Source organism: Topomyia yanbarensis, chromosome 3, assembly GCF_030247195.1.
Source record: "Topomyia yanbarensis strain Yona2022 chromosome 3, ASM3024719v1, whole genome shotgun sequence".
NCBI lineage: Eukaryota > Metazoa > Arthropoda > Insecta > Diptera > Culicidae > Topomyia > Topomyia yanbarensis.
The window spans coordinates 340,037,236-340,052,727 of record NC_080672.1 but is presented as its reverse complement, the minus strand read 5'-3'; the positions used below and the strand labels follow the sequence as shown (position 1 = coordinate 340,052,727).

Sequence of the window (15,492 nt, the reverse complement as noted above, 5' to 3'; positions counted from 1 at the left end):
TCTGCCACCACACAAGGCATCCGTATGACAGTATTGGACGTACAATTGTCGTGTAAATCCAACAGCTATATTTAGGTTTGAGATCTCATGTCTTTCCAAAAGTTCGTCTTCACTGCCCGAAGGCTATGCACGCTTTCTTGACTCCGAACTCAATGTGAGCAGACCATTTCAGTTTGGAATCCAATATAACTCTAACGTATTTGACTTGATCTGCACACAGTAGCTCAGAGTCAAAGAACTGCAAGGGACGAACACCGGTTGTTATTCGCTTCTTCGTGAAAAGAACCATTGAAGTTTTGCTTGGGTTAACTGATAATTTAACTTGTTAACACCGCTGTTCGACAGCCCTTAATGCTTGTTGCATTAAGTCAAAGATTATTCCAATGCAAAGTCCAATAATTAGTATTTGGTAATCATCAGCAAACCTGGAAATCTAAGCTCATTGAGATTCTTCAACAAAAACCATCGGCAACCAAATTCCATAACAAAGGTGACAGAACGCCATCCTGAGGACAACAGCAAATATTTAACTTCCGTATCTCAGCCTGTCGCAGTGACGAGCAAACAATGCGGTTACTAAGCATTGCGTTTATTCAACCCGAGATACATGCAGATATCCTATGACCGCGCGTCGCTTCCAGAATAGACTGGAAGGACACATTGTCAAAAGCACCTTCATTATCTAGGAATACACTCAAGCTAGTTTGCTTGAACGAGAAGGCTTTCTCAATGTTGTAAACAACATCGTGAAGCAGAGTGATCGTGGATTTCCCACACTGATATGCATGTTGCATTTTGTGCAGTGGATATTCAACTAAACTAACCTTCTTGATGTGATATTCGATTATCCGTTCCAAAGCATTCAGAAGAAGAAAAACGGAAGCTGATAAGCCTAAAACTCTTGGCTTCATCTAGTTAGACGATGTATCTAAACTAGTAAACTAGATGCATCGTCTAACTAGACACCCAGTTGGTGCTAGTTACTGACGAGGAGAATCCGAAACACAAACAAACAGTCTATACTAAAATTAAAGTTTTATCTGTCAATTTGTATAAAATTTAAAAACATGTTTAAAGTTCTCGTTAGAAAAACGTTTTCACTGATAGTTTCTCCATTCCTCAATATGGATCTTTCTTGGGGGGTATGCTGGTTTCGGTATTTTCTGAGGCAGATTAGTACTGTGAGTTAATATCTCATTCCTTTTTCTATTTTTAAGCTCGAAACTATTGAAAAAACATTTTTTAGTTTGTTTCCTTTTAGGACAATATCACATCAAAATCTGTGCAACTAGCACGACTCTAGGTTGCCTCACCAGAACTACTATAGTTTGCAGATGAAACTTGGGATTGCAAGCGGCTAGCAGATTGCAATAGTACCAGATCATGCTGTGTAGGGTACTGTCCCGGTTAAGGCGAACGAGATATTTGCAGATATGTCATTTAGAAGGACAACTGTCAGTTTGTTGGCTAAATTTAATTTTGTATTTTAAATTTAAAAGTCAGAAAAAAATAATTAAGGTTTAAAAATAATATGAGTGTACTCGTAAGGACACTAACTATCAATACAGCATAAGCATAACAATAAGAGATCACCCGTGGTTGCTACTCCGTTACTGATCAGAACCAATTGAGATTGGGAAATTTTCATTGGAACAACATGCTTGGGACTAGCATGATGAGCCACACTGTGCAATCTATATTGATTCCTGCATGCTGATCAATACTGACGCCGGCCACGTCCGAATGCAGATCTTCTGGGGGAAGGAAGGAATGTTAGTCCGATACATGTTGCTGCTAGAGACCGAGGAATCTTCTGCATCTCCACATGTATCACGGGAAAAGAAAATTTTGATAGTGAGTGTGTCAATTGCCTTATCATGTAAAAGTTGCTCTGGGCAGCCGGCTGCCGAGAATTTCGGAATATTACCTTTTTTTGTATCAATCTGAATGGCCAAATAAGCAACTTGAATTCCGGATAGCCGACTATGAGGAGCATTGCTTATATTTTAATAAATCGATAACATTCAATTTTCTATTACGCGGCGAATTTTTCATCGTTTCTGTCGTGATTCGTAAGGACACTCACTATCAATACACTATTTTTCCAAATTAAAGATCCCTATTACATTAGAAAAGTTTTATTTTTCTTTAGGATTTCATTGACAAAAGATAAATATTAAGAATGGGTTTTTTGTAATTAAATTTTATAACACAAATTTTTGTTTTTGTGAAAAATGTCACAACAGTATCTTTTGTCGTGCAGATGTTTTTATTCCCTATAACTTTTCTCAGATTATTTTGCTAAATAGAAAACGGTAATCAAACATTTTTTTGGGAAATGCTTTTTAAAAAATGCTCTTGAGTCAAAATGATCTCATTGACTGTGGAAAATATTTAGTTTTCCATGCCGGTGAAGCGTGTAAAGTTTCATCGGAATCAAATATGGTCGGTAACGATTTTAATTATTTTCGGACGAACCTTCGTGGAATTCCTAAGTAGCACCTCAGTTGTGTTATCAACGATTCGATATTCACAGTCAACTTAATTTTGAGGTTGAGTTTCATTCATTTTGGATCCACATGATCCTCATATGACCCGTTTTGATATATTTATATTCGATTCTGTATAGGTCCATACTATTTTAGATTAAATTTGTCTAAGTCAAAGTAACGAACCTAAAAACTCAATTTATACCTTCTCGCAACACTAAATCGATGACGATTATTTCACAAGAGTTTACCAATATTCAACAGACAATGGTCAAACTGGGTTCAGTTCAAGCGCATTACTTTTGCATTCGTGAATATGAACTTCCAATAGTTGGTGCATGGTAATGGTGGAGCTACTTTTTGTCGTCCGTGATAGCACTCAGTGCGAACGGGAAATAAATATAAATTTAAAAAAAACACTGGTCTTCAGAAACCGACGCGATGCATAGATCTCCGTTCGTGTTCTGGTGTACCCCAAGCGGAAGCTTTACTTTCAAACTAGAATAAGTTTGGAAGTGCATATGATTCAGTGTTGCACAATTTAAACGACGTGTTAATGTAACATTTATATTAACATGACTCGAATTTGATTAAGATGGCGGAAAACTTCGCCATAACAAGTTTAAAACAAAGAGCAGTAGGTAAGACCTTAATGTATTTGAAGAAGGCCGTGAAAACGATTTCGTCAACAAACTGTTTCAAAGCCGAAATTGCCGCAAAATTCGATGCCTGTCAATTTTTTTTATGTTATAGCAGAAAGTTAATCTGAGTAGACTCATACTAGCTTGATCGATAGGAAGTATCAAGAATCCTTTGCCATCTTCTGTCAGGAGTCGGACGTTTCATCCGACTAACGAAGTATGTACCACCATCAGTCCAAAAATACCGCGAATAATAAAATAAAGGATAAAGAATAATTTAGTGGATTTGTAATAAGGCTCTACTAAACCAAACCAAAGGTTTCTATTTGGATATGATTTGAACGTTAGTCATAAGATCACCAACGATAAGTACATTTTCTGACGTTCATCACAAACTAGCTCTTAGCATACCCAAATGAAATAAAAATAAAATTCTGAGAATCCCTGAGTCAAACAATACAAAAATGTTACACAACAGCCCAATATGACTCACTGTAGAGCCATCTCCTTCAACCAGTCAATGAAATGGAATTCAGAATCATCCCCGCATCGATCCAAGCTTCCAGAATCCCAGCTCAAGGTAAAAAATTTGCCTGGCTACATTAACGGTGCAAAATTAATCTGCATGACTAATGGCTTCTTATAATTTACACATCCACCGGTTAAGGATAGATAAAATGAATTCTAATTCAAACACAAGTGTCATCAGAAAATCCTCTTATCTTGTTACTATTTGGTTCCGGCTAACGAATTACCAGGAATGCGCATCAGTCGAATGGATGATATAGTTCATAACTAGATCAGTTTGAAGATCCCGTGCACGAATGCACACAGTGTGCGGGGAAAACCCAAACCGACCGCAATTGATATTTATGGAATGAAGAGAGATGAGTTCTTAGTATGGCTCGTTGTCGCCGCCGGCGTTCTCCAGATATTTTTATGCAAATTAGCATCCACACAAGCGTGACATATTCCAGCGTCGACACGGTATCAGCGATACAGAAACGAAAACATTATCAAACTGGCACGTCTGGCATTTCCGGTGCACTTCGAAGCAGTTAAACAGTCAATTAGTTGATCATTAAAGTTCACCAATGGGTAAACGTATACGGCCAGAAGTAGCTTCAAAGCATGTGCTTACAAAAATATTGTTATGTCGTTCATCTTATATGTCTGATCATGCTAATTTCTGCCTATAAACGAAATAATAATCACATGGAAATGGTTTCTTCACACATGCCGAAGCACTGTTGTTATCAGCAGGCATGTCAAAGAGGTTGAAGCGCTGTGGATTTGTGTTGATTCATTATAGGTATACATTGGGAATAAACAACGTGCTTGAGAATCAAAATAAAAATATTTAACATTACACATCAACACGGCAGAACTCAATATATGTACAAGATGCTGTCTAATATATAAACAATGTAATCATTAACAACGAATTTTGTAAAACATTATTCAAATATTGACTATATTGCAACATTGACTATAGGTATAAGTTTGGTGCATACGACCATGGTCGGTTCGGATTGCCATGCATGTTTAAAACTACCAGAAAAGTATGCCAAAATAGAAGTCCAAGTTCTGTGATAACACGTTGTGTTAAGGTGGTATTACTAATATATATCCAAATATTGCGGCAATATGACTAATGTTCCCACAACATTAATCTGCACAACATACTGTATCTTGTTTGCAGGAGTTATTATTTATCAATTTACTTGAGCTCATTGATAAAATTCTATGCATCTGATACCGGTTGATTTCATCGGCTACCACCGATTTTCCTTCGATTATAATTATAATCGTCATTCACAATTTAAATTTTGATTTCACCTTCCTCGACTCACACATGTTTGAGTGTGTCATATTTTGGTTATCAAAATACAACACTTCACCCTGTTGATAACAAGGTGTATGGAAACAAAAAATGGCTATAAAAACTTGGTTATCAAATCACATTGAAGCAGTAATTGTTACTCACGAGATATTTAAACAACGCTGTCATTCTGCTGGAATGCGCACTAATTGACACACTGACATTCCAAACATGGGTGGCTTCTGATCGATTCCACGAATATAAAAAGTCTCGGCGGAAAACAAATAAACAATCACCTATTTCGCCAATTGGCACCACTTCAAGTCGTGTACCGAAAACGGCAAATATCAACCTCAAATTGTAACTAGTTTATCCAAAGCACCCACACATCAGGAATTTTAACAAGCAAGGAACGTCGCCATAATAATGCAAGCAAACACGTTCAAGCGGCGCCCCGTGGCCTACAAGCAATTGCATTATTCAAATTAAAAGTGTTTCCAACGAGACACCAGTTGACACAAAGTCAACTCTAACCTACGAACATCAAACGAAACCCATTTATCATAAGTGCATAACTGAACACTGGGAACATAAATTGAAACACATATCATCATTGTGACTGATTTACGCTTTCGTCCATTGCATCCTCATCCATTGCTCGCACGCTATCGACACACAATTCACGTGCTTCCACTCAAATTTACATATTCCAGAAGTAGATCGCATCGCGATCATATTGATATTGCATTTTAATTAATCAGCTGCGGCAGCCAAAATTTACCGATGCAAAATCTGAGCACGTATCGTCCGTCATCATCCGCCGCTTCTCGCTTTGACTTACGTTCGGATTATTCTCTATACGCCTTTTTCAGATGTCCGACCTGACGGAACCGGGCAGCACAGTCACAGCCAGCTTAAGTCCACCCACGCCTCCAGTACGCGCTGGTCAGGCTCTGTTCAACTCAAATGCATCGTCAGCGGTAGCCGGTACTGGGACGGGAGCGACATCCGCAATGGCTGCCACGGCTCAAGAGGTAAGTTCTGGAAGAACGTAGCTGACTGTTTTTTTTTTTTGGCTAATATATGCGTCCATTTGCCACTAATGGGATCGGATGATCTCCGAAGATTGTTTTGACTGGAATAGGGAACCCACGATCGTAAGCCACTTAATGGGGACATAATGTCAAAGCGATATTTCTTTCTTGATCGCTGCAAAACAATATCACAGGAGGCACACTGAGAATATGAGTTATGGTTATTGGATAGAAATAGTCTAACGAAACATTAAGGCGATTCTTCTACTCAAGAGCCCGAATTTCGAGCGTTTTTTAACGATGGATTGCCAAAAACTACACATAATTTTACGGTACAGTAAACGAAAATATTTTTTTGGTGTGGCTTTCACTTAGTTTTGGGATTGCAGCATTAACTTTAACATTAACATTTCCTGAAGGTTTTCGAAAAGTTCGAATTTGTAGATTAATAATATCTAATTTTATGAATATTTGCTGTTAATTTTATTTTTCACTTGTAAAGCTACAAAATTTGCCGGTACGGCGCATACACACGGTGTAAAGTAAGTTTTTGCACGATACATCACTTCCGTCACAAATACAGCAAGTCAACGGAACATCAAAATGTTACTGTTCAGATGAATTTAACAACGCTAATAATATTTACAATTTAGCAATATAGCTCTTAAATGTTAGCATATGAGGGATTCCATGAGAAACCGGCCGGCCACAAAATATAACCATCGTCGATTCGAATGAAACTTTGAAGTTTTGTTCGGTTTATGAATCTCCATGATTTTCTCTGACAATTGCAATATTTTGATACAAGAGCAATTTTTCAAAAGGGCGTAAACATTTCTACGTGCCTTAATTTCAAAATGTTTTTGTTCGATTACTCTATTTTATACAGCATAACTTTCGGAGAACGAGTTTCAGGGAATAAATATATATGTACGAAAAAAATATACACTGAAAAAAATGTATCATTTTCACAAAAACAAAAATTTGTGTTAAAAATATAAATTTAAAAAAAAAAAGCATTTTTTCTTATTTTTTATATATTGTCAACGAAAACCTAATGAGAAAAGAAACATTTGGGATGTGATTGTATGATGGAGAACTTATCGGTAAAAAAGTTTTTCTAACAATAACTTTATACATGTTTTTAAATTTCATACTAATTGACATACAAAACTGTAATTTTATTACAGAATATAATTCTATGTATCATTTTAAATCGAAATGCATTTAACCAAAATTTTCCAAAATGGGATAGTTTTTGAGATATTTGGAATTTTGTTCCAACAGAAACAGTTAATTCGTGTGATTATGCCTTTTTTGAAAGTTATTCGCGTTACCCCATCATAAAATGTAAAAAATCAAATGTTCATCGTTTTAAAGATGTAAAAGAAACTTTTTCAGTATATTTCGGTTATGGAGAAACATTCAATAAAAATGTTTTCCTAACAACAACTTTTGACTTATTTTTATAATTCATACTATTTGCAGTCAAAAATATCATTTTCTTTTTGAATATGATTCTAAACGCTATTTCAAATCAAAATGGTCATAACAAAAAAATCTGAAATGTAGTGGTTATCGAGATATTTTAAATTTTGTTTTAACAGCACAATCCTTTTGTTTTATTACGACCTTTTCAGAAGTTATTCGCGTTTTTACATCAACAACAATGGGTATTTCAAAAGGCCCATAATATTTCCTGAAAATTTTTCTTTTGTTATCAAGGCGATATAATAATCCAATTGAAAGTTACATGAAAATAACCAATATCCAATATGATCGAACTGTTTAGTTTAATTATAAGACCCTATGGTTGAATAGTATTTTGATTGTTTTCGTATTGCTTTCAAATGGTTTACAATATCACCTTGACATCAAAGAGAAAGATACCGGAAGTGTTATGGGATTTCTGAAAAACTTATTGTTGTTGATGGAGAAACGCGAATAAACGCGAAAAGGTCGTAATAAAACAAAATAATTGTGTTGTTAAAACAAAATTTAAAATATCTCGAAAAACACTACATTTCAGAAAATTTTTGTTATGAGCATTTTGATTTAAAATAGCGTTTAGAATCATATTCAAAAAGATAATTGTATTGTTGACTGCAAATAGTATGAATTATAAAAATATGTCAAAAGCTGTTGTTAGAAAAACTTTTTTATTGAAAGCTTCTCCATGATCCAAATATACTGAAAAAGTTTCTTTTACGTCTATAAAACGTTAAACATTTGATTTTTGACGTTTTATGATGGGGTAACGCGAAAAACTTTTAAAAAAGGCATAATCACGCGAATTAACTGTTTTTGTTGGGGGTAGGCGTAGCGTAGTTAATAAATCGATTGCCTTGTACGCAGCGCACCTGGGTTCGAGCCCTGACCCCGCACATAGGGTTAGAAATTTTCATCAGAGATTTTTCTAACCCGAAGAGGCGAATGACCTGAAGGTTAAAACCTCTATAATCGAAATAAAAAAAAGAAACTGTTTTTGTTGGAACAAAATTCCAAATATCTCCAAAACTATCGCATTTTGGAAGATTTTTGTTAAATGCATTTCGATTTAAAATGATACATAGTATTATATTCTGTAACACAATTACAATTTATGTCAATTAGTATGAAATTTAAAAACATGTATAAAGTTTTTGTTAGAGAAACTTTTTTACCGGTAAGTTCTCCATCATACAATCACATTCAAAATGTTTCTTTTCTCTTTAGGTTTTCGTTGACAAAATAAAAAAGATTAGAAAAAATGAGTTTTTTTTGTAATTTATATTTTCAACACAAATTTTTGGTTTGGTGAAAATGACACAACATTTTTTTTCGGCGCATATTTTTTTTGTACATGAATATTTATTCCCTGAAACTCGTTATCAGAAAGTTATGCTGTATGAAATAGAGTAGCAGAACAAAAAAAATTTGAAATCAGGGCGCGTAGAAATGCTTACGCCCTTTTAAAAAATACTCCTTACTCAAAATAATCTTACTGATTGTGGAAAATGTTTAGTCTTCTATGCCGGTGAAACGTGTAAAGTTTCATAGGAATCTAAGATGGTCGGTCACGATTTTAAATATTTTCGCACGGATCTTCGCTGAATTCCTCATATCGTCGCTGTTGTGCTATCTTATGACAAGCGCCATTTAGCACATTTCGAGAAAAACGATTTTTAAAGTTTGAGATTGAATATCTTGAAACTTATAAATTATAGAAACAATTCAGAGAAGACAATCGATGCTTCTATCTATTTTGTATTAATCCCTCAAATATCACGAAATTCGGTTGACTATGTTGCGAGTTTTCACTATAAATGTAAACAAAAGTCGCACTCACACGTGTCGTAGGCGTGTATTGATGGCAAAATTTGTATGGCGTGTCATAATTGTGCATGGAAAATTTTCCATAGAAAAAAAGCATCAATTATTAACTTTTATTAATATCTTCGGCTTTATTCGGCCTAGAAACAATCGATGAGATGCATTTTGAAGGAAATTGAGCAAGCAATCTAGAAAAAATAATAATTTTCAATTACAGTGTTGCCAAACATGAAATATTGCCAATTTAAAAGTAAAACTGCATATTTCTCGCAATACATGTATTTTTATTTTAAAAATTATTATGCCATTGTGTTCCTCAGACATTTTTACATATAAAAACATCTAAAACTTCTACATTACTTAAGCGAATCCCAAGATACAGTGATTTAAAGCAAAAAACTGACAATTTCTCATCACTTTTTTCGCTATACCTCAGTAACCAAGCAAAATTTCAAAATTCTGAAAACACCATTTTGTAGAGAATTTTCAGATTAGTAATGTTGCATATCTAACTCAGTTTACCCCAAAATGGCGTTTGTCATAAGATAACACAACAGCGACGATATGTTAAAAGATAATCATGTACTACTAGCAAGGATGCAAGATGCCTACCTTTTCTAGGGCTGTAATTTTTCTGCCTACATTCTCCTTTCTCATGCGACGTTGCTGTTGTTCGCTAGTGCAGCGCTGCGCTGATTGGCTTTCTAAGTCTTGTATATATAAATCAAACGACTTGGTTTTGAATTATCCGACGTTTCGGCCGTTTTTGGCGGTCTTTTTCAAGGAAAACGTCCCAACGCTGGAAAAATGCGTCCCTAACAAAAGCGACAGACAAATATTTTCCTTGAAAAAGGCCGCCAAAAACGGCCGAAACGTCGGATAATTCAAAACCAAGTCGTTTGATTTATATATACGAGACTTAGAAAGCCAATCATTAAGCAAAGACCGGTATACTCCGAGATTTTCTATCTCGTATTGTGGTCTTCGTTGCCAGTTTTCAGCCTGTGCAGTGTGCACCAAATATAAAACACTCATCAGTATTTCGACGTTTTTCTTTGGTTTGCGTTCCATACTTAGAGAAAAAGTATCTGTAGGAGTCAAAATGGGTTAGGGCGAACAGTGTTTACTTCTTATAAATAAAATAGATAAATATGCGTAGTGTATTTTCTACTTCTCTCGTGTAAAATAAAGTAGAACACAGATATATTTCGTTTTTTCGTAAATTGCGTCAAGTTTGGAATTACATGATTGATAAAATTGATATTGTATGGTGTGTAGTGAATCATAAAAAAACTGCATAAAATGTTACGAACTACAAAGCTCTGTTGAGAACAATGAGCAATAAAATGACGAAAATAAAACGATTTTTTTTGCTAATGTTTAATGGTATGGATCTGTAATATTCCCATCTCTTTTCATTTCTCGGTAATTTCATTACTTAACTTTTTTCTGTGGCTGATCTGCAATTGTTTAAAAGGTTCTAGCTCAAAAATTATGCTACACATTCTTATTCTGGTAAGCTTACGGTCCATGAGTCGTTCTTCAACATCATATTCTTAATTTTTCGGTTCTCTTTCACTGTTTTGTCTCCGTTAGGGTACCCGGGTAACTTTTCAAATTTCAATGAATGACATACCAGTGTTCTTCCTCAAGCAGGAAATTGGTATTTAGTGACATCTTGGAACATCACTCCTTTACTCCGTAACAGGCCAACAACGGTTCATGTCATAACTATGGCATTTATGTCATAACTATGGTATTTTAAACCTATTTGGAAACATTAGGATGTACTAAATTTCGGAACTCATCTACTATTAAGCGCTATGAAAACGAACCGGATGAATTCGTCTGGTCCCTGGGAATTCGGATTTCCGGAGGAATGATCCAGTGTTGGGATACTATTTGTGAATTCCAAATCGATACTGACGATATGGGTATCAAAATACTTGGAATTGCCTGAGAAGACATATCTCATGGTTTTGGAACAATTTGGCGATTTGACCCCAACACGGACATTCCGGAGCAGGTTTCCGTGAGCTGCCGTTCAGTAGTGACATTACCACATAATCCTTTAACTATAAATAATACTCTTCTGAGACTGTTTCAAGAATGTCCTACCTATATTGCAAGGATTTTGATAAAATTGACAAATCTTATCCTAGTACTAAAATATTTCTCCGGAAATTCGGATTACCGGGAACCAGATACATTCTTCCGGTTCATTTTTACCGTTCTAAAAGTGGATGTGTTGCTCAGTTAAAAACATCCAAAAGTGAGTATTTTAATTGGCTGGTACTCAGGGCCAGTTAAAGGAGTTTTTGTTGGACGTATACAACGGTTTAGTTTTGAACTGGTTCTGTAGTTAATTTGCAAGTGTATGCTATATACTTTTGTTTCCGTATATTTATTGTAAAGCTTGTCATAATACAGGTAAACTTCGATATGACGTACCCTCGATATAACGTACCCTCGATATAGCGTCACTCGATATAACGTACATTTTTCCTCGATATAACGTACATATTTTAAAATTTATTTTTTGGTCCAAATTTCTCTTCAATTACGCATGTATTCCATATTTCAATATACACAATCTTAAAACGTACTAATTGGGCTTCTATTGAGAATGTTAGCAATTGGCTACTTCATTGAAGGTTTCGAGAAGTTTTTATCCAATTTTATTTGCGTATGATCGTAGTTTATCAAAACCAACAATTTATCTCAATAAATAATCCATGATCAGTATGTTCTGACTGGAAACAAGAAAAACAAGAATTAATAATATTGGTGTGGCCATTGATAGATGGTTTCGGGACGGCGAAATTTGATTCTTTGGGCTGAATTACAATGTTTAAGTTCCATGGAATGCTGTGCAACAAAAACCAACATGTGAAATACAATCATACTTAACAATCAGATACAGTTGCTTCACGAAACTCCAGAGTTAGGTTCTTCAAATTATAGATTCTTTTTATCATTCTCGACGTGTGGCTCATCAAATTACATTAACCATATGATCTGCGAATCATATTGAAAGTTATGCGGACACATTTAACTCCGATTTCGCATATTGCGGAATTCAGGTCCCTGGACTGATGATTAATTTTAAAGCTTGCCATACCCATGAAATGGCGTCCCCTTGACGACCTATGAGGAAACCAGTGAATGTTTGACGACCTATGAGGAAACCACAAAATGTTTCTGCTGGTTGCTGAGACTGCCGGCTACAATGAGCAATGACTATTTTCGTATCCTAACATCCTAAGAGTTAGAGATCATATTTGTAGTTATACGGACACCTGTGCACGTTTTACGATCGGTTTGGGTATTTAGAAAACCGATTAACGGAATGAATAATATTTTCAAAAATTCTTCACTCAGTCAGTTAGTCTATTGTAATGGTTCAAGTTTGTAATTTGCTTTTATTTGATGAGGCGTATACGGTGTGAATATAAAAAAAAAAACATTTTACGAGCTCAGACAGAAAAATAATTGACCAATAATTAGGATAGGAATTAGAATATTTTCAATATAATACTATGATAATTGCATTTTGGTTTAGATATAAAATTTAATTCATACCAGCAAAAAAGAATAATTACATGGAACCACAAAATTTTCTTATAAGAAAAGTTGTTTCACACTGCTAAGTAGCTTAGAGTTTAAAAATCAGTTACGCTTTGTCAAGATTCTACAAAATAAAATATGTACCATGAACAACAATTTTGTGAGTTTTTTGCATGCTTCGATATAACGTACAATTCGATATAACGTACATCTTTTAAATAGAAATGTACGTTATATCGAAGTTTACCTGTATCTCTTAGATTGAAACATTAAGCGAATATTCAAAAGTAAAGTTATTTATTGACAGTCTTTTTAAAACATTTTTATTACTACAGCTTAATAATAAAATCAACATTACCCAAAGACGAATCATTGTAGGTTCAAAATCGTCGTTTTTACATCTAAAACACCGATAAAAATCAATTAGTGTTCCGGAAACCAGCATAATCTCGCTATGAAACCCTGACACATCCGTCCAAAATCGTGCGATCTAATAATGAACTCAAACGTCACTTAGAACTAAACACACGAACAAATCATACAATTCAATTATAAAGAAAACCATACGATAGTATTATAGTATTATAATAATATACATCTATTTTTAATTCATCAAAATTAGCCACAGGCACGATCGAATTACTCATTGCTCTCTATATAGGTACACTAAGCGAGCCACTCACACCGATCGCTATAGGGATAGACAAAATAGTGGTGCAAGTCGTTTCATTTCTCGCTCGAATGAGCAACAGTGTCAAGGCAGCGTCTAAAATTTACGCAAAGCATCCGGCGAACCGATTATATAATGGCGAAAACCACGCCACTCATACACGTGCTACGTGCTACTCGCGGGGTTTACGAACCCCACGACCAACTATCCACGCCTGAATGATCGCAACTACCGCACGGCGTCACCGTGTTGCGGCCTTGTTGCAAAACATGAGGGGTTTCCTGGTAAATATATTTATATTTACTTTCGGCATTTTTTTTGGCACAGTAGACTAATTTTTTGCGGAATGCCGGTTACCGGTTAGGTAAAATAATATCGGTTCACTAATCGATCTGCTATTTTAAGAAGAGCGCAAAACAACAAGAGTAAAAAATGTATAATTTATGTTTTCATTTTGATCACGATAAATTTTATATTTCGGTGATAAATTTAAGCGGCATTCTCGTCAATTGGCTTGTGGTGCCATAAAAAAATATTCGATGTTGCACGGAACCTGATTTATGATCAATGAAATATGGGACATCATTAAACAGCTTCTCGTTACCAATGCCATACCGAATGCACATTTCGCAACTAAAAACCCTATTTTAAGGAAACCGAACTGTAAATCTGATGCCAATTATACTCGGAGACTAATTAAGCTTCAAAATTTTCTAGACAGGTGAGAGGAATAAAGGTTTTGTAATTAATTGATGCTAGTTATGCCAACTTAAAAATAGTTCCAGAGAACGATTCGGGCGATTTGAAAAGTGATTTACTGTGACGACGTACAGGCTCAGATCAGAATTAATTAACACAATTGTAACTCATGTTTATACATTTTTTCTTCTTTGTTCAGTGTAAAAATAACAAAAAATGTAACAAAAGTTTCTCTACAACTATCACATTTGTAGCAAAGGTTGATAGCAATCTAACATCATAATAACTGACCTATGTGGTTAAAAAAAATTCTGTTTGCCAATATAATAATTATTTTTGTTTCATTCAAACTCCTAAATTCATACAGCGGCACCACAAATGGCTTACTGTTCTCGTAAATTAAAAATATGTCTACAGTTTCGAAGAGGTGACATTCGTTTGGACCAATGGCCGTGAAATCATCTCGGGAAAACCTCACGCGAAACCGGGAGAACTAATATTTATTTGGCGAACGAAGCAAATAATCTCACAACAACCAAGATGCAGAAGTCAGCTCAGATTTTTCTGGTGACAAGCTGGGACACTACACAGCTACTTAGCTGGCAGTTAGTACTTGTACAACGACCGAACGACCAACAACCTACGAGAATTGCTGTATTGTGGGCGGGAAATTTTGCATACATCGTGTTGTGTGAAAAACTTGCTGCCACAAATCGATATTGTACACTAACCTACGTCAATTAACGAAAACTATTCGAAACAGTGAAACTGTAAAACTTTTGCGATATTAGTGATTAGTTCAAAACAATTGTGCTTCGAGAATAAAATTTCCAGATTATAAATACAACGATAAGGTAAAATCCACTATTCCGATATGTATGTTCCATGTGCTCTTTATTTATAGACGAAAAAGTGTAAAAAATTTAAATTAATGCACTCTCGCACAAAAGAGAATGATCCAAGGTTGCGAAAAATGTTCCGCCCACTAACTAATAACCGCAAACAAGCACACTTATTAACGTTGGGGTTGCCACGTTTGACGCAGTTAAAACAATCCGTTTGATTGGTTCTACCACCTGAAAACAAATTGCTAGTGGTGCCAAACATACGCGCATGTCCCGATGCGATGTCTGCGATCGAGTTGTCGTTGCGGTGACGCTGTCGGAATGAAGAACATGGGATATGTAGTTTGTACGTTTGTAAATATAAATTTGACGTGTCTGCTCCGCCGTAGTAGTGGCAAAACGGTTAGCCTGTC

General features: G+C 35.3%; 1 protein-coding gene across 1 annotated transcript in view; it reads left to right on the top strand.

Annotated features, from left to right (window-relative positions):
* Positions 1-15,492, top strand: part of LOC131688112 (uncharacterized protein DDB_G0271670-like) — a 128,593-nt gene that overhangs the window by 100,594 nt on the left and 12,507 nt on the right. The window contains exon 4 of the mRNA XM_058972264.1: positions 5,825-5,986. Coding sequence (XP_058828247.1) covers positions 5,825-5,986 — 162 coding nt within the window. The remainder of the gene's footprint in view (positions 1-5,824; positions 5,987-15,492) is intronic.